The sequence below is a fragment of the Cervus canadensis genome, chromosome 14 (genome assembly GCF_019320065.1).
Source record: "Cervus canadensis isolate Bull #8, Minnesota chromosome 14, ASM1932006v1, whole genome shotgun sequence".
NCBI classification, from domain to species: Eukaryota; Metazoa; Chordata; class Mammalia; order Artiodactyla; family Cervidae; genus Cervus; species Cervus canadensis.
In genome coordinates, this window is record NC_057399.1 from 19,971,066 (window position 1) to 19,996,804 (window position 25,739).

At 37.7% G+C, this 25,739-nt stretch overlaps 1 protein-coding gene across 1 annotated transcript in view; it reads left to right on the forward strand.

The window, feature by feature from the left end:
- Positions 1–25,739, forward strand: part of PRUNE2 (prune homolog 2 with BCH domain) — a 275,745-nt gene that overhangs the window by 57,505 nt on the left and 192,501 nt on the right. Inside the window, 2 exon segments of the mRNA XM_043486578.1 lie at positions 16,072–16,224; positions 18,712–18,806. Coding sequence (XP_043342513.1) covers positions 16,072–16,224; positions 18,712–18,806 — 248 coding nt within the window.

The window sequence follows — 25,739 nt, forward strand, 5'->3', positions numbered from 1 at the left end:
TCCATTAAATACTGGAAGGCTTAATGGAGTGTCTCTAGACTCACTCATGCACAAAGAGTGCGATCCATTCTTGGGTTAACAGTCCCTTTCAAGACCACGGGAAGCTTCAGCAGAGAGGCAGGGAGTAAAGAGTTTGTTAAAGAGTAGCATTATATTGAATATTAAAAATGTGCATTTAGAAATAGGCATGAAGGATCTTTGCTGTTTCACCAGACAGGAATAAATGTTCCCACTCCACAACAGCATGGATAGGGGCCAGAATTCCACATTCCTCATTGAAATGTCTCCTGGTACTGATCCATGCTCGTTTATATAATACTACTTGGATGGCACAGCCAGCTGCCTCCCTTTTGATGATACTGTGCAGGACTTTTATGGTTAAACTGCCACCTCCTTCTCTCCCCATCACGTCGTGTTTCCATCTTCACCCAGTTAGCTTTAAGCACTGTGTTCTCAGCGCGCTGTCATCAATTACCCTCCTCATCTCTTTTTCATCTTCCTCAGCGGGGTCTATCACTTCTAAACAGTGGTTTCTAAGCTGGAAATTGGCCACTGACTTTGGTGCCACAAAATTACCACAAAAATTCCATATTGTCTCATGTAGGACAGTTTTGGGTTTTATATAAAGCTGTTTTTCCTCCTTTCAACAATCCATCTTGAACATGATAGACCAAGTTTTTCTCAGGAGTATTTGACACAAGGAAGTGAAAAACAGTGATTAACCAGCTGAAAGAATTAAAAAAGGAAAGAGAAGCCCATATGGTGACAACTCCTTTAAGGCTTTTTTTTTTTTTTTTCCTTTTTCTTTAGCTTCCTCTGCTTCTACCAGAATTTGGAGGGAAAAGGGTCCAGGACTTCTATAGTTCCTATAAATGTCTTAGAACCAATGGCCCCAGTCAACCTGTTTTAAATACTTTTCTGGCTATGGACATCTGTAAAACTGCTCTCTGGGAAACTGTGCCTTCAACTAAACTAAGTAACCACAACCATTTATCTCTGACAGAACAGAAGGGAAATAAAGGCAATTGGGGATCTCGGCCAAAAGAGAAGTTGTTTGACAGTGCAAATATGTGGTGCAGGCAAACACTAGAGAATATGTTGTTTAATTATTTTGAAACTAAGAAGTTTGGTTTATTGTTCAAAAAGATACATGTGTCATTTAGTAGGGAAAAATGTAGTCAATGAACAGTTCAGCATGATTTTCCATAAGTAATAAGGTAATATCAAGCTGTAGTACTTGGAACAAAGATATGATTTTGTTGCTGATGATAATAATGGTGACATTCAGATTTAGGGAATTAGAATATTGTGGCTCAGATGGTAAAGAATCTGCCTGCAATGCAGGAGATACAGGTTCGATCTTTGGGCAAGGAAGATCCCCTGGAGAAGGGAACAGCTACCCACTTTAGTATTCTTGCCTAGAGAATTCCACAGATAGAGGAGTGTGGTGGGCTACAGTCTGTGGGGTTGCCAAGAATTGGACGTGACATGTCCAACTGGACATGAGGAACCAACCCTTTGATGGATATTACACTTTAGACCCTCTTGTTAGTTACCTTAGTTTTAGTTTGCAGAGTTGCCAAGAATTAGAACTATGGTAAAGGACCTTGTTTTTTCTTTTTCATCATCAGAGATTTTTTCATAACTTTGGGTTTGAAGTGGCCTTGGGAAGCTGGCAAAATAAGACTGTCACTTCCTTGTTGCTTGGAAATTGGAATTTGGACAGACACAGTCCCTTTACCTGTGAAGACTGCCCACACAGACACTGTCATGAGAAAGCCGAGGTTGCTGAAGCCTGGCAGTAGAAGACATGAGTGGTTTAATATAGTAGAAAGAGAGCTCTGGAGACCTTTGACCGAAGTGTGACACGTGCATATGCATGTGTACATTGTGTGGAGGGGAGATGGAGCATTTTGGAACAGTTTGGCCAAGATGAACTGAAGAATGATGATCCCAGGAGTTTGGCTTTAAAAAGGTAGCTTAAGTGTTTGGAGCAAGAAGGGCAATGACCACTTTTTAAAAGCTCCTGACTTTAATAAATATCAGAAAGGAATCAAGTTGAATTTTGCTGTACTCACTAAACTGAAAATTAGATTTTATGGCTGTCTAATCATGTATTAACACCAAACCTAAAGGAGTGTTTTAAAGGGAAGTTTTTTTTATATGCCTATACATAATTTTAGGATTCATTATTTTCATAATGTCATTCTTTCTGAAGGGTTTTCTGTAGAAACAGCTATGATTTATTTCGCATTTTGGGGTGCTCAAAATGATCAGTAATTTGACACACATTTCTAGACCATGTATTATGCATTCTTCTAGGTCTTGAAGGGATGCAAATTTCTACACACACCTTTGCCATAAAGAATTTTGAGAAGTGTCTGTTTCCAGATGACATAAAGTTAAATATTTAGTCAAGATTTGACTTGCTATACATTGAAGCAAATACATCGCTGGTTTGGAGACTTGCATGTCATCCATGCCTTCTTAGGGACAGCATGTTTGTATAATATTAGAGGTTCTTTTCTACTGTTTTCATGAGGAAAGTGCCGAGTAACCAAAATACTTTTGCAAATTCTTAAAGTAATCATGAGGCAAAAAAAAAAAAAAAAATTTAGTCAAGACTTGAAATAGTCCTTGAAAGCATCATAATTGGACCTCTATGGAAGATATGTTATTATAAACTTTGTGCCAAAAAACCTGAATATACTCCAAACTAAGTACTTTGTCAGTCTAACTGTTCTTTGCCTTTCATTCCCATGATCACACCCTAAAATCCATCATGCTGAGGCTGGTGTGCTGTAAATGGATTTCTTGAGCCAAGATATTGATCCCCTCAGTCCTTAGAGAGGACCGTTAGTATGCCTTTTAGCCTGGTACACTGAATAAAAATACCTGTAATTTTCAGTTTGTTCCTTAATGTGCAAAAAGGTTGGGCCTATTCTTTTTTAATATTGCTTGTTGGTACCTTCTCTTCTGCTCAGCTTCTAAATATTGCAGTACCCTAGAACTTTGTCCTGGGGGCATTTTTTGTCTGTATAGTACTTAGATGGCCTCATTTAGTTCCAAAATCTTAAATGTAACACACAGGCTGTGACTCCTGTATCTCTAACCATAACCTCTCTTTAGAATTTGCCCATTTGACATCTTCACGTGCATGTCTAATTAGCACCGCTACTTCAACAAGGCTATCATGGAACCCTTTGGTTCCCTGTACCTCCAAACCTACTTTTATCCCAGTTCGCTAATAGTAGTAAAAGGTACTGACAGCTACCCAGTTGTTCAAGCCATTCAAGCTAAAATTGATTCTTAATTCTTTTACCTTTCCTCCCTCACTGATGCATCAACAAGTCCTGCTGACTCTACATCTAAAACCTAACCTGCATCCATCCACTTTTCTCATGATAACTACTAGTATTTCAATCCAAGTTACTCTCTTTGACTAATGCCATAGCTGCCTGACTGTTGCCCTATTTTCTTCATAAAATCTATTGCTTACAAAGTGATCATAAAAGTTTAAACCAGTCAAGTCAATCCCCTGCATAAAATCGATCATACTCAAAATCCAAGCATTCCACCCTTACAATCCACAACATAATCTTGCCCCTGCCAATTCCAATATCATCTCATGCTCTTTTCCCGTTTTCCCATTGTGTGTTCTAGGAATAGAGGCCTTTCATCCTTTCGAATATGCTGAACTCTTCCACTCTTGAAGATTTACATAAACTGTACCTTCCTTCTGAAATGCTTGTTTCTACCCATCTACTTAGCTTTATCACTGTATCTCCTTCTCCCTCTTGGTCATTTATTGCAGAATATAAGCTTCATGAGATAAGAGACCATACACGTTTTGTGCATTGTTCCACTGTAGAAGAAATGGAGTAGCCATCATAGTCAACAAAAGAGTCCAAAATGCACTACTTGGATGCAATCTCAAAAACGACAGAATGATCTCTGTTCATTTCCAAGGCAAACCATTCAATATGACGGTAATCCAAGTCTATGCCCCAACCAGTAATGCTGAAGAAGCTGAAGTTGAACGGTTCTATGAAGACCTACAAGACCTTTTACAACTAACACCCAAAAAAGATGTCCTTTTCATTATAGGGGACTGGAATGCAAAAGTAGGAAGTCAAGAAATACCTTGAGTAACAGGCAAATTAGGCCTTGGACTACAGAATGAAGCAGGGCAAAGGCTAATAGAGTTTTGCCAAGAGAACTCACTGGTCATAGCAAACACCTTCTTCCAACAACACAAGAGAAGACTCTACACATGGACATCACCAGATGGTCAACACCGAAATCATATTGATTATATTCTTTGCAGTCAAAGATGGAGAAGCTCTAAACAGTCAACAAAAACAAGAATGGGAGCTGACTGTGGCTCAGATCATGAAATCCTTATTGCCAAATTCAGACTTAAATTGAAGAAAGTAGGGAAAACCACTAGACCATTCAGGTATGACCTAAATCAAATCCCTTATGATTATACAGTGGAAGTGAGAAATAGATTTAAGGGACTAGATCTGATAGACAGAGTGCCTGATGAACTATGGATGGAGGTTCGTGACATTGTACAGGAGACAGGGATCAAGACCATCCCCAAGAAAAAGAAATGCAAAAAAGCAAAATGGCTGTCTGAGGAGGCCTTACAAATAGCTGTGAAAAGAAGGGAAGCGAAAAGCAATGGAGAAAAGGAAAGATATTCCTATTTGAATGCAGAGTTTCAAAGAATAGCAAGGAAAGATGAGAAAGCCTTCCTCAGTGATCAGTGCAAAGAAATAGAGGAAAACAATAGAACAGGAAAGACTAGACATCTCTTCAAGAAAGTTAGAGATATCAAGTTAACATTTCATGCAAAGATGGGCTCAATAAAGGACAGAAATGGTATGGACCTAACAGAAGCATAAGATACTAAGAAGACTTGGCAAGAATACACAGAAGAACTATCCAAAAAAGATCTAAACAACCCAGATAATCACGATGGCATGATCACTCACCTAGAGCCTGACATCCTGGAATGTGAAGTCAAATGGGCCTTAGGAAGCATCACTATGAACAAAACTAGTGGAGGTGATGGAATTCTAGTGGAGCTATTTCAAATCCTAAAAGATGATGCTGTGAAAGTGCTGCACTCAGTATGCCAGCAAATTTGGAAAACTCAGCAGCAGCCACAGGACTGGAAAAGGTCAGTTTTCATTCCAATCCCAAAGAAAGGCAATGCCAAAGAGTGCTCAAACTACCGCACAATTGCACTCATCTTGCATGCTAGTAAAGTAATGCTCAAAATTCTCCAAGCCTGGCTTCAACAGTACATTAACTGTGAACTTCCAGATGTTCGAGCTGGTTTTAGAAAGGGCAGGGGAACCAGAGATCAAATTGCCAACATTCGCTGGATTATCAGAAAAGCAAGAGAGTTCCAGAAAAACATCTCTTTCTGCTTTATTGACTATGCCAAAGCCTTTGACTGTGTGGATCACAACAAACTGTGGAAAATTCTGAAAGAGATGGGGATACTAGACCACCTGACCTGCCTCTTGAGAAATCTGTATGCAGGTCAGGAAGTAACAGTTAGAACTGGACATGGACCAACAGACTGGTTCCCAATAGGAAAAGGAGTACGTCAAGGCTGTATATTGTCACCTTGCTTATTTACCTTATATGCAGAGTACATCATGAGAAACGCTGGGCTGGAGGAAGCACAGCTGGAATCAAGATTGCTGGGAGTATCAGTAACCTCAGATATGCAGATGACACCACCCTAATGGCAGAAAGTGAAGAACTAAAGCCTCTGATGAAAGTGAAAGAGGAGAGTGAAAAAGTTGGCTTAAAGCTTAACATTCAGAAAACTAAGATCATGGCATCCGGTCCCACCACTTCATGGCAAATAGATGAGCAAACAGTGGAAACAGTGGCTGACTTTATTTTTCTAGGCTTCAAAATCACTGCAGATGGTGATTGCCGCCATGAAATTAAAAGACACTTGGTCCTTGGAAGAAAAGCTATGACCAACCTAGACAGCATATTAAAAAGCAGAGACATTACTTTGCCAACAAAGGCCCATCTAGTCAAGGTTATGGTTTTTCTAGTGGTCATGTATGGATGTGAGAGTTGGACTATAAGGAAAGCTGAGCACAGAAGAATTGATGCTTTTGAACTGTGGTGTTGGAGAAGGCTCTTGAGAGTCCCTTGGACTGCAAGGAGATCCAACCAGTCTATCCTAAAGGAGATCAGTCCTGGGTGTTCACTGGAAGGACTGATGCTGAAGCTGAAACTCCAGTACTTTGGCCACCTGATGCAAAGAGCTGAGTCATTTGAAAATTCTCTGATGTTGGGAAAGATTGAAGGCAGGAGGAGAAGGGGATGAGAGAGGATGAGGTGGTTAGATGGCATCACTGACTCAATGGACATGAGTTTTGGTAAACTCCGGGAGTTGGTGATGGACAGGGAGGCCTGGCGTGCTGTGATTCATGAGGTCACAAAGAGTCGGACACGACTGAGCGACTGAACTGAACTGAGCTGAACCACTGTTCTTTTCTCTTGTGCCTGCAACAGTGCCTGTCATATAAAAGACCCTCAATAAATCCTGCCATGAAATGAATTTTGCAAGAGTTTTTTATATCCTTTTTGATTTATGACTATATTGATTTAGTTGGTACTATGATATTGTATTAATAATTTCCATTTCATTCCAGCCCATCCCTCCAATATTCTTTATGTCCAGAATTTGAACATTGTTCCTTCCAATAATATCCTCCCCCCTTTTTTTGCTTTTAGAAATCTTTGTTTTGGTATTTTTCAACTGTTTGTTTCTATTATCATCTTTATATATGTATCTTATATATATACATATATATATTTAATTTTAGCCTTTCATGGAATATAATACATTTACAGAAAAGAATACAAAACATGAATAGAAAAACTTAAATATACAGCTCAGTGAAATATCACAAAAGAGACATCTTTTTAACAATTAATCAGGTAAAATGTGGAACAAGATAACGTCCTTGTGCCTCTCCCCATCACAACTCTCTCTCTAAGTAAAGATAACCAATATTTTCATCTTTACAGCACACAGCTTCCTGCTTTTCTTTAAATTTTACCACCCCAGTGTGTTCCCCATAACACTAGAGATTGGTTTTTGTCTCTTTGGCGTATTATATAAATTGGATCATATAGTGAACACTCTTCATTTTTATTATATCCCTGCTTTTATATTAAATGTAGTATCTGTTTGCACAGGTCAGTCATCTGTCTATCCATTTATTTATTTTTTGTGTCCTTCCTTCTTCCATAGAATATTTGAGGTGGCTTACAAAAATGCATGTAAATATAATAAAACAGAATAAAAGAGTCAGGGTCAGGAAACATACCAATAAATAAACTCGGAGGAGTAAAAGTGATGTTCTGTTTGAAAGTTTGAATATGAGCCTCCTGGAGACAAGAAATAAATAGAAGTATAATTAACTGTGAAATTCATATTATTAGTGAAACAAACATATATACCATTTCCTTATTAACAGAGTATCTAGGTCTGAAGGTTTTTTCATTGCATCATCCTTATTCAAAGGACACCTAATAACATCATAGACATTCTCCAACTCTTACATATGTAATAGCGTTTTATATAGGTACTGGGCAGTGTATCACACACTTTTCTGCTCCTCAATCAGCATATGGGGATTGTTCTAATCAGCTTTACCTTTAGTCTAGTAAAGACTAGACTGTTCCTGTTCCAAGTCTCTTTTTCTATACAGGCTGGTGTTTTTTCTAAATATAGGAAATTAATACTTAAAATTAGTCATATTGGAATCTTTTGTAGTCTTAGTCTTATACTCACTGCTCTAGCTATGTGTCAGAATGTTTGCATGATGGGATAATATTATATTCAAATATGGGGGTAGAACCTGATTAATATGGATGCTGTTAAAAGATCACTTGTATACCAATTAAAAGTAGATATCAAGCTGCCAGTGGAGAAATAACCTGCTGTGTTTATCTAATCATCTGCCCTGTCACTCTGTCATCTGGACCTTGGCAGGACAGTTGTGGATAAATGCCAACAGGTGACACAGCCATGGCTAATGTGTGTTCAGGCTCTTTAGGGCATTTGACGAAGTTGACATAATTTGCATTTTCTTGAATTAATACTTCTTACAACAGTTAGATCTTGCTGTTGTCTTTTAGTAGGACATATCTCAAACTTAGAAATTTCAGGATGCAGCTCATGAGCATCAGTTTCATCTGAAAAGGCATAGATTGATTTATAGAGACTGCTTTCTAATTATTTGAGTAAGAAATTATATGAAAAGAGAATGTGCTCATTCAGATGAGATCATAAATGACCTTGATTTTTGGAAATCTGTCTTTTCACTTCTTCATCCCCTCCCCAGCTATATCTTTGCTGTTGTGGTTCTTGTTCTTTGTTTTATTTCTTTTCTCCTAACTTTTCATCTCCTCTTCCTCTTCTTATTTTCTTCCTCCTACTATTTGCTTCTAAGCCTTATTATTATTTTCAAACAAGTTACCATCTGTTCTAAAAGTCACATACAGTCATGGTGGCCTAAAGTTGGTGTTTGGTTACGCCCTGAGTTTGTACCAAAAGCAAACAATTATAGACCTGTCAGACTCCTCAACCTGTATTCGTTTTCTGCAGAAATGTTTACTAGAGGGCTGTTGTCAAATATAAGGTCCATTAAATTGCTGAATCATCGCACTGAGGATTTGTGTGCCCACATGTGTATTTGTGTGTGTGTGTGTGTGTGCGCACGCGCTTTCCAGAACTAGCTGGCAATGATGAGACTGCAATCACTGATTACCAGGCAGGTTTCCATCAAAACCACAGCTCACTGGACCTTTCATGCTTCTTTTCTTTGTACAAGGCCTTGACAGAGCCACAACTTGAATAGTGAAACAAATAACAGCAATTATTCTTAGCTGAGGAAGTGGAAAAAATATGCCCTAGCTTTTAAAGAAATAATTCTCTCCTGTTGGTTGTTCCATTTGAACGTTAATAAAGAATTGTTGCTTGCTATTTTCGTAGCCTGGGTTAACAGCTTCAAAAAGATCCTTTTAAGGAGGTCTAATAGGAAAGGGACAGAGCCAGACCGTTTTTTTCCCTCTCTTGCCCAAAGAGTGAATCATTCATCTCCCAAAATGGTTACAAAGTCCAGAAGGAATTACAGAGCTGTTTTCCTTTGGAAGAGGGATGGCCTGAGTTGGGGGAAGGGGACAGAAATTATTTTTTCTGCTAGATACAAAACCAGAACAATTCCTCAACCTTAGAGTGTTAATTATTTCTCTTGCTTTATAAAGATGAATTTTATCCTTAAATTTAGGCATTTTAAATTTATAAGATTACTAAGCACTTGAATAACTTGCTCCCTTTTTAGCCCTTTGCAGGCAAAAATACAAGTTGTATTTTCCATTATTTTTCTCCTTCTTTCTCCCTCCCCCCTCCCTCCCTCTCTCCATTATTTGTCCCTTAATTTTTTTGTTTCAGTATGAAAAAAACAATCCCAGGTGAAACAGGAAAGAGGTTTAAATCCCTTTTTTCTGCCAAGAATTTATCATGCAGAATATGCCTTGACTGTGGTGAATGTTTTCCCCAAACAACTTCTGACTTCATTAGTTCATGTTTAATATTAATGCACTGCAATTGCTTTTGGGAAGAGGTCCTTCACTTCTCCATTCTTTTGAACAAAGAATATGTGGTTGATTTTTTTCTTTAATGGAATGAAATATTTACTATTTTATTATAATTGCTTTCTTTGTTACTTGTTAGTAATTTCTCATGGTCTTTGAAGAGCTGGGACACTTTTGTATACATGAATATGAATTTAAGGAGTTTTTTTTAGTTCTGCAGGTTTAACTGGAAGTTAAGTCAACTCCTATGTCAAAAATAGGTTTGATTTTGCTAAGAGGTGCTTTTGGCTACTCTACATCCTGCTACTGATATTTAACCTAAGTATGTTACTAAATGGGCCTCTAGAGTGAAGTAGAAAAATTTGCTATAGATGAGTCCCTTGAATAAAGTTGGTCCATAGCCTTTCTTCTGCAGTAAAAACAACTCAGAGTATGGTGAGCATCTTTTTCACTTATTTTTTTCCTACTTACGTCAGAACTTCATTTCTTTCTTACATTGTCAAGTCAAAATGATAATGTCAGAAGTTCCTTTTCATTGAATTATTCTTTTGGATTCTGTTTAGTGCAATACCTGTTAGATTAATTTCTGAACACTGCCTTTTTGTGTATTTTAAAATTAAAATCATTAAACCGAAAAAATTGGAATCTTGGTTTGACTGTAAGCCAGGCATATTTTTGTGAAATTTATTACTAAATATTTATATTTTGATGCTATTACCATTTAATTTAAATTTGATTTTCTAATTGCTCATGATTGTTTATAGAAATACAAGAGTTTGTATTACTGACATTATACCCAGCAGCCTTGCTAAATTTATTTACTGTCTTAAATTAATTTGTATTATTAATTAGTTAATTCATTTGTTACTGAATAATTAATTTATTTGCATTTTCATTTTTAAGTTGATACACATATCGTCTACGAAGAAGTCAGTTTTTATTTCTTCTTTTTCTTTCTTTACACTTTCACCTTTTTTTGTTTTTACACTTTTACTTCTTTTACTGTTTTATTTCTCTGGTTAGGATTCACACTGCAGTGTTAAGTAGAAATAGCATGCATCTTTGTCTAATTCCTAATTTGAGGTGGAAGTCTTTCATAATTCACAGTTAAGGATAATGTTTGTTTTTCTTATTTGGTTTTTTTTCCTCTTTCTTTTAAAATTGTTTTGTTTTTAAAATGTTTATAATATTGTGTTGGTTTCTGCCATACAACAATGTGAATTAGCCATAACCTTACTTAGTTTTTATAAATGCCCTTCATCAAATTAAGGAAGTTGTCTTTTATTTCTACTTGGCTGAGATTTAATATGATTAAATCTTGGATTGTATCAAGTAGTTGATATATAACTAGACCTTTACTGAGGTGACCATTTGATATTTCTCTTCTACTAGGGCGCTAAATTATGTTAACTTTGGAATGTTAACTTGACCTTTAATTCCTAAAAAGTCCCCATTTGGTGACAATTCAATATTTTATTATATATTGCTATCTTGATTTGGGGCTAGCTTAAAAAAATTTTTTTGCAACTATACTTATGAGAAAGATCTGCCTCTGCTTCTTTCTTGTACTGTCTCTACTGAGTATTGGTATAAAGATTATGCTGGATTCAGAAAATAAGATGGGAAGTATTTTCTCTTTCTAATCTTTGGGAGAATTTGTGTAAAATTACTATATTGTTTTCTTAGATGTGTGGAACTATGGATATTAAACTATGGATTCATTTTAAAATAAATGCAAAACCATCCCAATTTTAAATTTCTTTTCCTATCAGTTTGGCAAGTTGAGTTTTTCCAGAAATGCCCATTTCCTCTAAAATTTAAAATCTATTAAGATTATATTTATCTTTTAAAAAATATTTATTTATTTGGCTGAGCCAGGTCTTAGTTGGTGCATGCAGGATCTTTAGTTGTGGCATGTGGGACCTAGTTCCCTGACCAGGGGTTGAACCCTGGCCCCGTGCATTGGGAGTGTGGGGTCTTAGCCATGGACCACTAGGGAAGTCCCCTATACTTATCTTTTAAAGTTGTTAGAATCTGTAGTATGTCACTGTTTCATTTTTAATGTTGGAAAATTCTACCTGCTATCATTTTGTTTTTTAATCATTTTCAAAAACCATATTAGTCTTTTCCAAGAATCAGTATTTTGTTTTATTTTCCTTATATGTGTTTCTTTTTCATGTTTTTAAGTTTTGCTCTTATCTTCATTATATCCTTCCTTCTACATTTTTTTAGTTGCGGTGTCTTTTTTTTTAACATCTCATGCTTTTGAGGTTATAAAATTTCCTCAGCACATCTCTAGTTGCATCTTACAAGTTTAAATGTAGCATTTTCATATCATTCAATTAAAATGTATTCTAATTTATGTTGTGATTTTTCCTTTTACCATGATTTGGAAGTGCATTGTTTATGTTTCAAACATTTGGAAATTTTCTAGTTTTGTTTTATTATCGATTTTTAGACTATTTTCATGATGGCTATAGAATATAACTCATTGTAATCCTCTTCAACATTGTAATCCTCTTCAACAAATTGTTGAAGTTTGTCTCAACAAGTGGCCAATTTTGGTTAATGTCTCATTTGTGTTAGAAGATAAAGTATAGTCTGATGTTGTTGATAATGATAAATTTATGTCAGTTAGATCAACTTTGTTACTCTTGTTGCTCAAATAATCTATATATTTACTGATTTTTTTCCTGCTGGTTCTTACAGTTGCTGAGAGATGTGTGCTAAAATTTCCCACTGAGGTTGTGTATTTATCTCATTCTTCTTTCAGTTCTGTCAATTTTTGCTTTACATATTGGGAAGCTTTTAGGTAATGTTATTAGTAATGTTATTAGTTCATGTAAAGTTAGGATTGATGTATCTACCTGAAGTTTGATTCTTTAATAATAAGCACATATTTGTCTTAATCTCAAGTAATTCTTCTTGTCTTAGAGTATCTAATATTAGTGTATTATACCAGTGTTACATCTTTTTCTACTCTTTTACTTTCAGTCTTTCAATATCATTATATCGAAGGTGTGCTCGTGTAAAAAGTATATTGCTATTGTAGTTTTTAAAAGAGTTTAATAATTTTTGTCTTTTAATTGAAGTAGCTCAGCTGGTAAAGAATTCGCCTGCAATTCAGGAGACCCCAGTTAGATTCCTGGGTCAGAAAGCTCTGCTGGAGAGCTCCAGTATTCTTGGGCTTCTCTGGTAGCTCAGCAATTTACCAACTTAAACATTTTTAAGTGTACAGTTCAATAAAGTATACCCACGTTGTTGTACAACAGAGCTCTAGAACTTGTTCGTCTTGCAATACTGAAACTCTATACCCACTGAACAGTTATTGTCTCTTTATATTAATGTAATTGCTCTTACGTTTGGGCTTAATATGTCATTGTGCTATTTGTTTTCTACTTGTCTCAGATTTTCCCCTTTTCTCTATCTTTTTTTACTATTATTACACTAAATAAGGATTTTTACTATTACATTTTCCTTCACTAGCTTATTAGTTATGAATTCCTTTTTAGAAAATTATTTTAGTAATTATTTTATAATTAAGATTATAAAATACCATTAATTTATGTTATAAATCAATATTTTTACCACTTGCCTGATCATCCAAGAACCTTAGAGAAATTTGTCTCTACTTAGTTCAATCTGCAATTTGTTACTGTTGAAATGTATTTTAATTACACATCTATTTTAAACTCCATATTATAAATGTTTTATACAGTGGACATTGATTTATTCTCACTCATATATTTATATTCTCCAATACTTCTTCCTTGCTGTTGTTTTTGAGTGTGACTTCTTCTTGTGCCAGATACTTCCAATTTATATTTCTGAAAATGTCTTTATTTTGCCTTCATTTTTTCTTATATTTCAGTATGTATGTATGTGAAAGTCACTCAGTCATGTCCAATTCTTTGCAACTATAGAGTCCATGGAATTCTCCAGGCCAGAATACTGGAGTGGGTAGCCTATCTCTTCTCCAGTGAATCTTCCTGACCCAGAAATTGAACCAAAGTATCCTGCATTACAGGCAGATTCTTTACCACCTGAGCTATCAAGGAAGAATTCAATATCGGCATTTCTTTTATATCAGCACTTTGAAGTTGTAATTTCAGTGTCTTTTGACTTTTATCATTTTAGGTGAGATTAGGGCTCAGTTTTATTGTAGTTCCTTTGACAGTAACATATTTCTTTTTCTCTGATATATACTTTGTCCTCTGTGATTTTTAGCAGTTTTACTGTCACATGCCTAGAGGTAGTTTCTTTGTATTTATTCTGTTTTGGATTCATAATTTACTTCGAATATTTGAATAATCTGTTTAATTCCTTTTGAAAAATGATTGGCTACTCTTTTCAAATATTGTTCCATCCCCTTTTCTCTCTCCTTTCCAAGGAGAACCCTGTTACATATATCTTAGACCTTTTATCTATGTCATCTATGTTTCTTATGATCATCTCTGATTTTTGATAATTTTATTATTGGTTAGTTCTAATTAATTACTTCCCATCCCTTGCACTGGTCAAATCTCCCACCTGAGTGCCTGTACGCATGCTCTGCCTGGGTCAGGATCTCCCGGTACCTTGCCTTTGTCTTAAGTCAGTTGTTATTCAAGTCTCGGCTTAGCTTAACTCTCTCTAGGAAAACTTTTATGACCCCTAAATTCTTGCCTAGATTCAGAGTACTGTGTTTTTCCTCAGTGATATTTCTTACCCCCCTCATATTCAAAATGTATGTGGGACTTCCCCGGTGGCCCAGTGGATAGGAGTCCACCTGCCAATGCAGTGGACGCGAGTTCGCATCCTGGTCTGGGAAGATCCCACGTGCCTCAGGGCAACTGAGCTCGTGCACCGCTGCTGACCCCGCACTCCAGAGTCTGGGAGCCGCAACTGCTGAGCCTGCGTGTTGGAAATGCTGGAGCTCAGGCACCTCGAGCCGGTACTCTGCAATAGGAGAAGCCTCCGCAACGAGAAGTCCTTGCACTGCAACTAGAGAGTAGCCCCTGCTTGCCACAGCTAGAGAAAAGTTTGAGCAGCAACGAAGATCCAGCACAGCCAAGAAGAAATAAAATAGATAAATTTTCAAAAAACAAAAGAAAATGTATGTTTTACTTATTTGTAGCCCCTGAACAACTATAAGCTTCAACCCGCAAGGCTAGCATTATTCCAGTCATGAATCGTTAGCATCCAGTACAGCACTTGGCTCGTAATAGGTGCTCAGCAGTTCTTTGCTAAAGGAATGAATGAGTGAATAAGATGCTTTAAATGTATTTGGCAGTATTTATTTCTCATGATGATGTTTACATTTATTGATTTTTTGGTATATAACCTTATAAGCTGGTAAAATAGCATTATTTCTCTTTTTAAAATAGGCAAATAGAAACAGAGAGGCCAGGTGACTTGCTTGGGGCTTTTCCAGGATTTTTAATGGTGAATGTATATCTAATCTCTGTGTTCTGTAGATTTCCAGGTTGATGTCAAGATTATGTACCAAAGTTTTCTCTCACTCACTACTTCATTTCTCCTTTTACATTTTTACCACTGTAATTGTCATTTAGGCTACCCTGAAAGCTAGAGAGATGTATCAACCTGATTAATCAATAATTTTGAGGATTTTTAGAGAGTTTAATCATTTATCACTAAGCAAAGCCTCCTTTCCCCCCATGACTGTGTTAGTCTGGGCCCAGGTTACAGGAAAAGGGAATGTGACAGGTGGTAGCTCTTCCCTTTTAAGGTGAGATTATGTGTAGAAATTCTAGGAGATTGTGAGAAGTTAGTCATTCATATTATCGAAGTGCTTTGTAATTGAAACCTGTGAGTTAGATCCAGCTTATGAATCATTATAATTAGATGTTAGTAAACAACTTCAAAACTGTGTGTCGTACCTGGAAGACTGGGGATGGATTCAAGGTTCACTGCCTTATCAGATCCTTCTGCTGCTGACACTTTGGGTAGGAAATCATTTCATTGTTAAGAGGAGAGAGTTCTTACATAAAATCAGTAATGTGATGAATGAAATGATCTTCTCTGTAATCTCTTAAAGGTATTCTTAAACAGAAATATTAAGTCATATTTAATATTTTTAAATAGTTTATCATTAACTTCCATCCTGAGAATGTTTAAAACTAATGTGTATCACTTTTGTGTATTTGTGTGGGATGGGGAAACATTTTATTTCTTTATCTATAACTGTGCCATATTCAATTCAGTTGTTGAGATTACTACTGGAAGAACAGTGAGGCAAGACAGACAGTATCTGAAGGGTTTTCTAAAAGTTACCTCTTGAATGTTACGCAATGGAGGCCCCTGGTTTAGACAGGAATCTGAAAGTGGAAGCAGAGTTCAAGAGACTAGAAAGCATTGACTTTTCCTGAGCCCCATCCTAGCTTGACTAGAAAGTTTAAGGGTGACTTTATTCATGCCTTTCAGGTAGCATCCTTTTTAAGTGGATGGCCATGGAGCCCAAGAAGATCTCAGAAAAGCAGGAGGAAATTCTTTCTATCCTGGAAGAAAAATTTCCCAGCTTACCTCCAAGAGAGGACATTATCAATATCCTGCAGGAGACCCAATCCAGTGCTCAGGGTGAGTGACTGTCCCCGAGCTGTGTCGTAGCTGCCAAGGAGGGATGGTTTGGGGTGTGGGTTGTTGCTGGGCCTCAGGAGGTGGACTTGTGTGTGCCTTCACTTTCTTCCCTAATGTTCATGCTGGGGCACAGTTTTCAGGAGCATCGTGTTGGCTCACCTGGAAGCAGACAGTTCGCGTTGCAGGCTTTCCTCTGAGGCCTTTGTACCTGGATGTGTGGTTAATTCATGTGTCTAATAGGCACCCCGGATGCATCATGACAGGAAATCCCTGCGCTGGGAGGGCTCTATTTTGAGAATATGGCATGAACAATGTCAAGCGCAATGGGATTTCATAAATTAATTTGAGAAAAAAAATGAGAAGATTCTTAAGCAGATAACATTCTGTAAGTCTAGGCTTTGTCAAGAGAGTGGATTCCCTGGTTCAGTTGTTTAACAATAGTAATAATAACAGCAACGGTTCATTAAGTGTCTAATATACATGAGGTTCTGATGGTACAACTTTGTATGAATTTTCATACGGAGTCCTCAGGACAGCCCTGCCAGGTGGAATTATTGTCCCCAATTTTCAGATATAAACTCTGAAGCACAGAAAAGCATCTTTGCTTTCGCATCATCACACACTCAGCTCCAGGTGGCCAGGCCTGGATTTAAACCCAGACAATCAGTCTGATTTAAGGTGTACAGCTTTCTCCCTTAGTTTGGAGTCCTGCAGGGGCAGAGCCTGAGGCAAAGCAATATATTTGGGAGGTGATCCCAGGAAACACTGATAGGGCCTGGAGCACTTTAACCAGCAAGTTATCTTTGTGGGAAATCAGGCCTTTATCCCACTAAGGACGTCTGGAAAAGAGTGTAAAATGGCACCGCAGTGTTTTCCTACCCAAGGGGTACAGTGGCACGTTGGAACTTGTTTATCGGAGCTCCAAGAGCTGACTGCTAAATTTTCAGGAATTTTGTGCGTGGGTTGATGTTGGGTTGGCAGGTTGGAATCGGCCATGGTGTGAGTATTCACAGCACAGAAATTCACGCCGTGAATCAGGTTTTGTTAGGAGCATACCCCTGGAATGTTGAGGGTTACTTAGTCCCCGGGACTGTTAATTTTCCTGGGGTGGGCTTTGATGGCCAGAGAAAGCCCCCAGGAAAAGAGATGCAGGTGCCGGCGGTTGAGCGACTTGCTAGGGCATGAAAGTCGGAGGAAATGTGGGCAGGCCACTGACACACCTGTTACACATGCACATGTGCAGATATGTGGATGTGTAGCCTCATGATGATGTGCATTTTGTCATTCATTTTCAAAACTAGATCAAACTTTTCATGTCACTATATATTCTATAAATCATTTTATGCTGTAGTGTGATAGATGGCAGCTTTTCAACCTTTGAGTGGAAAAGAAATATTTAGTAGCTGTTTCCCCCTGCTGCTTTGATTGATAGTGTTATAAGTTGAGAGGGCAAATATTAATAATTGGCAAATAATGATTGACTCTGCCATCTTAATGTACATCTGAGAAGGAGATACATGCTTTACTGTGCTTTAGTATAGGTCTTCTCAAGAGTTTAGACCTGCTCTGATGTAAAAATGTAGGGTGAGAATTCAGTATTAAGCCAGACCCTTTCCTGTTTTCCATGATAGATTTTATTGAAGCACGTTGGTCCACTGACTAAAACTATGCAATTCTAGATAATCTATCCCTTCTGGATTATTCTCCCATCATTTAAGAAATCCCATAGCTCCCATTGCCAGAGCCTATTACAAGGGTGGCCAACTTAATTACTGTAGTTTTATGGGTCATATTTATAAAGTGCATTGTGAGTAAAATTACAATTGAAAACATAGAGGCTGTTCTAAATGCATCCTGAAAGCAAATTTTCACTTTCCTGGGTATTATTTGGTTGTTTGCATGGTTGTGTTGGTTTTTCTTACCTACTGCGCTTTTCTACTCTGCTTCTGTCTGCTGTGGGTTTCCAGAGTCTGATCTCTGAGTGTTTAATCTTCTGGGCTCCCCTGAAGATTACTGGTTTCAGTTGAATTTGGTCCACAGAAGAGTTAGAAATATATGGGGCATAGGAACCAAAGGAAGGGGAAGAGACTGTTGTATTTCTTCCCTGCTCCCTTCCTGCTTGGTGCTTAGTTTCTGGCAACCCCTCTCTACTACTCCAGATATCTGTTTCCTTCACCCAAACTTCTGCTAGTATCTGGATGCCTCTTTTATTAATTTTCTCAGTCCCACCCACATCTCTGCAAGTGTCCTACCATTAAAGAATCTTCTTTGGCATCCTGAGGGGTGAATTCTGTTTCCTGCTGGGATCCTCACTGATGCAAATATTATCACTATGTGATTTTTTTGCCTTCATATGTATTTATTATGGTTAAAAGAGATATGAGAGGGGAAATACTGAAATTAACAGGGTGACATCTTCAAATAATCCCTTAATATTACCAAAAATCTTGCTCAAATGTAACGTAATGTTTTTTCTCTCACCCACAGGTTTAGGTATTGAACAGACAATGCTGAAGAATCTAAAAGAGCTTTCAGATGGAGAAATAAAAGTGGCCATTAGCACTGTGAACATGACCCTGGAGGTAAGGGTGGGAAAGCTTTTTTGGCAATGACAGATTTTATACAACTGCATTTTAAGCAACTGGAACAGTTTTCTTTATTGCATAGTTAGTGTTAGTCTTTTGCTGCGAATGCTTCTTTATGGTATATTTGACTAGAAATGTGCCTTATTATTTTGGATGAAAACACTGTGCTAAACCAATGAAAGATGCCAAAACACCTGGATTCCAAAGATGAGTGCCATTTCATTCATCTCAGAATGAAACAAAACAAACATCTCAGAAAAACAAAACAGACTCACATGTGTATACATGTATGTGTATTTATATGTATGTAACCTGTTTAGCAACAGTGATTATCAATGTGTTTGGAGAAGGAAATTTAGATTCACTTCCTTTTTCTGTGCCCCACCCTGCATTGTCCGTAGATCTTTTCTAAGAAACTAAGTTGTTCTTTGGATTCTGTAAGCTCTTTGGATGCATGTCATTTTGATAATCAATGATGAGAACTCTAGAATTAATAAGACCCTCCTTCCAATCTGTTAAATGAATGAACCAGAGTGAATATAGCTCTTGATTTTGTGTATTTCCTTGGTAAATTGTCTTTGTCTACTTTGGGGCTTTTCAGTGACTTGCATGTTAATCCTAACTAGCCTAACTAATGGAATTATATTTTACAGAGGCATATTTGTGTGGTGTAGAAGTCTGAGTTTTGGGGTTTTTTTTTTTACTGTTACATTGCCTTGATCAAGTGACCCATCTTTAATTGAGGCATTGAACTCTCAAGTCATGTTTATGGGAATAAAAATTGCTGAATAGGACTTGGTGTTTTAGGTTTTAGAGCTGTATATTGCTGTTCTTTTTATTTGTTTCGTGGTAATGATTACCATATCACTGTGTATATTTCTAGGGCATGTGTAGGGGTTCCATGCCTCAGAAAACCCAAGAGCATACCAGGCTCTTTTTTTGTGAGTTCTTTGTCAAATTGTTTCTATTGTTTTTTGATAATGTGGTTTGACTTGTAGATCCACATGAATACCAGGAGGTAGAGTGTTGTCACTAAAGACTCTCACATGTAATGGTGATATAGTGCCTCACAGTATATAGTACACATTCTCGTTGCATGTAGAAACTCAACTGTTTCTATGGACTTTTGCATTGATAAATGCTCCATATAATTAGACGAAGATGTGATTCAATGCAGGAAATACATGCAATTTGGGATGTAGTAACCAGATAATCACCTTCAATTAGAAATCTGCTTTGTGTCTAGAAATGCAAGGAAGACATGGATCTTGCAAGAGTCAGTAGCTCTGAGAATCATTTCTCCCAGTTCAAGCCTTAGGGTTTTCTTTCTCTTTCCCTCCTCCCCTGTCTCCCTTCATTTAATGGCAACTTATTAGGTTTTAAATGCCTTGTTTGGAATTCCTTTCTAAATTAACTTAGAGCATCTTGTAATTTTTTAGGGAACTGTCTGTAGTTGGCAAATTATTTTAAGGCTATTATTATTATTATAGACTTACTGTAGCTGTAATGTACCTTCATTTATAATATAGGTGAATACAAATAGCTTTGTCAGATATGTTAAACTGTAAATGTTTGTCAAGGTGAATAAGTGATAAAAAGATCATCTTAATCTTGAGAGTAATTTACATAGAGGTCCAGTAATTAATCAGGCCACTAAATACATCTCTGGAAGAGCTATATGATCTTCTGGGAGGAGGGAGAAGGATATTTATACATATAAGAAGGGTACGCAGATTAAACTCTAATCAACTGAAAGAGAGCTTTTCACTTTTGTGTGGATATTAAGGATGACTGAGCAATGGAGAAGGAACTCCTTAGTAACATTGTGTATCTTCTTTGAAAGGGAAAATGTACACTGTTTATTTAAGCTTTTAGTTGGAAAAATCCCCAAGCTAAGGGCAGAGTTTGGTTTTCTCCATAGATCAAGCTGTTGATACAGTGGCATTTCACAATCTCTGTCTGTATTTGAATATATTTCAACATTCCTTTCCCGTCCGCATTTAAAAAATCATGATAGAATCCCACCATCTTATTTTGTGTATTTTGGAACAGCTGTCTAATTGCCCTTTAAATCTAGATATGATCTCAAAGAAATGTCCTTAGTTGCTATGGATTTCTAAATCTTGCTTGTCCTCCAAAACATGATTGAGACCTAGCTACTTCCTGATGACTCCTAGGAAATTCTCCATTTCCTATTACCACTTGCAAAATTGACCAACTTAGGACTTAAATATATATTGTATCTTCCACTAATTTTGAACTTGTTTTAAATATTTAGTCATAGTTAGACAATATTTTAAGTTAACTGGGGATAAAGATGGTATCGTTGAGTTCTATCTCTCTTTAATTTCCTGGCACAATGCTGGAGACAGAGTAGGTACTTGGTAAACACAAATCCATGTTGGTGTCTGCCCTTTGTTCCTTTGATATCTGATTTTTATTTCCTTTTAAATTTAAGTAAGTCAGCTAGGAAAGCAAAGCCATCTATCTCTGCATCGAAAACAACTTACTTTGTTTCCTTCCAGTCAGTTTCAACTATAGCTGAAGGCTGAGATCAGACAGGTAAAATATAGCCCATGTATTTGTCAGTAGAACTGCTTCTCCACCTGTCCAAAAATGGAATTGGTTACTTGTCCCTGGAAAGGATCACCTAGAAGTTCCGTGTGATACCAGGGCAATAAAAAAGAGGATTCCTTACATTTTCAATGGCCCTTTGCAATGCTGCAGCTCCATAGTCGTATGTATCATGACCTTTATCTGCCTGGTGACCCAGTTAATTTTTGGGGGTGGAAATATTGAGAAAATGAAAAGAATTTGTCTCCTTGTGACACATATAGCATGTTTGTTCGAGGGAAGCACTGGTTTGGGCTATAGAAACCACTGCCTTTAGGATGGGTTAATTCTACCATATAAAGAGAAAGCTGCTAAACCTTTTGTCTCTTATTTGTATTGTAGTACATCTCACAAATGATAATTGTTCTTATTAAGGTTATCTAGGTTACTGAAAGGGCTTCCTTGGTAGCTTAGCTGGTAAAGACTCTGCCTGCGATGCAGGAGACCCCAGTTTGGTTCCTGGGTCAGAAAGATCCACTAGAGAAGGGATAGGCTCCCCACTTCAGTGTTCTTGGGCTTTCCTGGTGGCTCAGATGGTAAAGAATCTGCCTGCAATGCAGGAGACCTGAGTTCAACCCCTGGGTTGGGAAGATCCCCTGGAGGAGGGCATGGCAACCCACTCCAGTATTCTTGCCTGGTGAATCCCCATGGACGGAGGAGCCTGGCGAGCCACAATCCATGGGGTCACAAAGCGTCAGATGCGACTGAGTGACTAAGCACAGCACAGCAGAGAAGAATCTACCCCGAGAAGTAAATAATTACAATAATATTCTTTCAGTGCTTTGTTCAATGTATGAGGTCAGAATGAGTATGACTTTGAAAAGCAGTAGATAAAATGGCCTCATCACAAGCATGACCGGAGTGCTGGTTCTTGCAAAGAGTACTGGAAGCTAGGACTGTGGAGAAGATACTGCCGTCCCCTTTCACATGGGTTCTAGTTCATTATGAGTCTGAATACAACACACATCCCGTAGGGTGTATACTCCACATATTGGAATCTATTTCATTCATTATGGTTGTGCCTGATCCTGTGTGACCTTTTCATTGTTTGTCAACTAGATTATCAGAAAAGAGACATGGATGGTTTTGATTTTGTTCCAATCCTTCATTTTAGTGGAGGAACCAGTAGAGAGAAATGAAGGTTATCAAAAACAAAAATCTATGTTGAAAACTTTAAATAATAAACCTTAGGGGGAAAAAGAAGAGAATTTATGGATATTAAAGCATGTGCTTACCTGGGAGAAACTTGGCCTTTATGCTGTTGTCAGCAGAATGGAGTGATTGTAAATCTTGGACCTACTGTACTCCTAGTAAAGAAATGTATCTAGATGTTAAAGGAAGGGGACAACATTTTCCAGTCCAGTCCAGTGCCACTGAAGCAAATGAGATCGCTCATGGCAGTACCACATGAATAGTTCCCTTGCCAACACCAAATATTATTACATCTCCATTAAGCATCTCCCAAAAGGCTGTGAGTCATTACCATCTTTCTTCAGGAAGAACAATAACCAGGCACGGACTTGATCCCTTTTGCTTTGACTAATCACATTATGAACTATCCCATAAATATACTATGTCAGTCTGCTGCCATAACAAAGCACCACAAACTGTGTGACTTAAACAATATAACTTTATTATGTCATGGTCTGGAGACTGGAGGTCCAAGATCTGCTATTGGCAGAATAGGTTCCTTCTGAAAGCTGAGAGAGACTCTGATCCATGCTGTCCTCTAGCTTCTGGTGATTTTTTGGCAGTCTTTGGTGTCCCTCGGCTTGTAGAGGCATCTCCTTGGTCTCTGCCTTTGTTGTCTCAGTATCTTCCCTCTATGTATATCTCCAAATTTTACCTTTTTTAGGCATATTGGATTAGGGCCCAAGTATAATGACCTTATCTTAACTATTATATCAACAATAACTCTATTTCCAAATAAGGTCACATTCTGAGGTGCTGAAGGTCAGGAGTTCAACATATAATAAGGCTGTGAATGAACCTACTGTCTGTTAAGCATGTTTCATCTGTCACTCACACATGTTTTTATTTTAAATCAATTTCCTTTAAATGAGAAACAGTGGGAATTTCCAACTCTTGAAGTTTTGTCTCCTTTATTTGGAGCTGGAGTCCAAGGGAATAGCTCCAACTTGTTTTCTCTCTGGGGCCCCCTCATGACCAGACACTATGCTATTTGAAACCTGGAATAGAACACATGGGATGCATTCTGGTAAAGTGACTCAGACCTCTTGACTCATTCTGCCCTGCATAGAGATTACCAGACGAGCTGCACCTTGGAACACTGCAGAGGGAAAAATACCAACCTTTTCCCTTAGCATTCAGAGCACAAACCAGAAATTATTCCCAATTCCCAATAAACTCCTTCCTAGTAAAAGTTGAACATCTACTCAGACTGCAGTGAAGTATCTTTGCACCATTGTCACTGGTGATTTCAGACCGAAAGAACCAGTCTGAAACCTGGTTTACCAATTTTAAGCATCGAATATGATTTTTCATTGTTTGAGCTTGGAGTTTTTTGGAGTTTGGGATGAAAGTACCTCGAGTATTTACCTATCTTATTCTGTCATAAAATGCATAGTGATATTTGAGGAAGTGTATATTACTTTTGATTAGCATATTCTTTAAAATGCCAAACACTTATGCTGGAGGTGATTTTTCGAACCTGTTCAGCATATCAATGAAACTATGTATAACCACTGCCTCTGTTTCCTTTTGGGTCCAGGGCTGCCAACTCCTACTTGTTGAGAAGGAGTTGACATTTGATGATGCCTGCTCACGATATATCAAGGCAGTGAACATGCAAGCGTTGTCTTATTTAATCCTCACAGCAGTCCCGTGTGCTAGAGGGGCTATGATTACCTCTGTATTGGTTAAGGTACATTTAACAGCAGCAACAGATGAACCCCAAATCTCAAAGACTCAATATATAACTTATTCATTTTTGGTTATGCAGCAAAATCCAGTTTAGTGTTTCCGGTTGGGTGGCCAGGGGTGATTCAGAGACCATCTTTTAACACGTGGCTCCCAAGGTTGCCTGAGACATCTCCATCCTATCTCTCAAGATGGAGAAGAACTTGGAGGGCCAAAATTGGGAAGTTTTATGGATCTTGTCAGAACATAGCATCTGTCACTTCTCACATTTCATTGGCCCAGTCACATGGTTACATCTGACTGCAGGGAGGCTGAGAAATGCAGTCTAGTTATGTGCCAAGAAGGAGAACCAGCTTGATGAACAATTAGCCAGTCTCTGCCACAGTCTCCATCTTGGAAGTGAGGGTGTTGGAGTCTGGGAAGGTTAAATCATTTGTCTAACGCAGAGCTGGGATGAAAATCTGGGTCTGTTCTGTCCAAGCACTGTGTCCATTATGTGGGATATGATGCCCACTCAGGTTCACTGGTAAGTCACCAGGTGTCAATCATTGTCCGAACTCCAGGTGTCAGACATCCTCAAGCAATCCTCGGATGGAACGCTTCTTCTCCATGCTCTTGGTACCAAGCCTCTTCCTCTTTATGTTCAGATCTTTGCTTCTTTTAAAAATCATTTTAATTTTTGACCTGTAAATACCATGTGAAGTGAAGTGAAAGTCGCTTAGTCATTTCCGACTCTTTGCGACCCCATGGACTATACAGTCCATGCAATTCTCCAGGCCAGAATACTGGAGTGGGTAGCCTTTCCCTTCTCCAGGTGATCTGCCCAACCCAGGGATCGAACCCAGGTCTCCTGCATTGCAGGTGGATTTTTTACCAACTGAGCTATCAGGGAATCCGTGTAACTTCTAAGAATTAATAGTAAATATAATTATCAGCTCCTTAGATAGAGGAGATTTGGAAAAATAAGTCAAATAGATAAAAATAATAATAATAATAGATAGTACTATGAGGTGAGGGATAGGACATGATGTAGGAAGGAAGGAATTCTGATGTTTTTTTCTCTGCCTGCCTCTAGAATTCAAGGACATGGGTATTCTGATTTACCTGCTTGTGATATAACTTTTTCAAATCTGTGTTCAGAATAGAGAGCAGCCCAATCAGTGGAAATTTTTAGTGGTAGAGATTAAAAAGAAAATGAAACAGTGTTACTTTTGAGCACTATTGTAACTCCTAATAAGGAAATTCTGAGCAGTTGAGGTGTTAGGAGTTCTCAGTTCAAACCCGACTGAGGAGTCCAAAGGAGTTTAAAGCAAATGACAAGCACAGTTAGGTGGCTTTCATTGTGTGAATTTAACAATCAGTGTGTGTGAGCCATCTGAAGTGTAAATTACAATATGAAACTAATTTAGAGCTAATAATTCATAGCTTCTTGAGGAC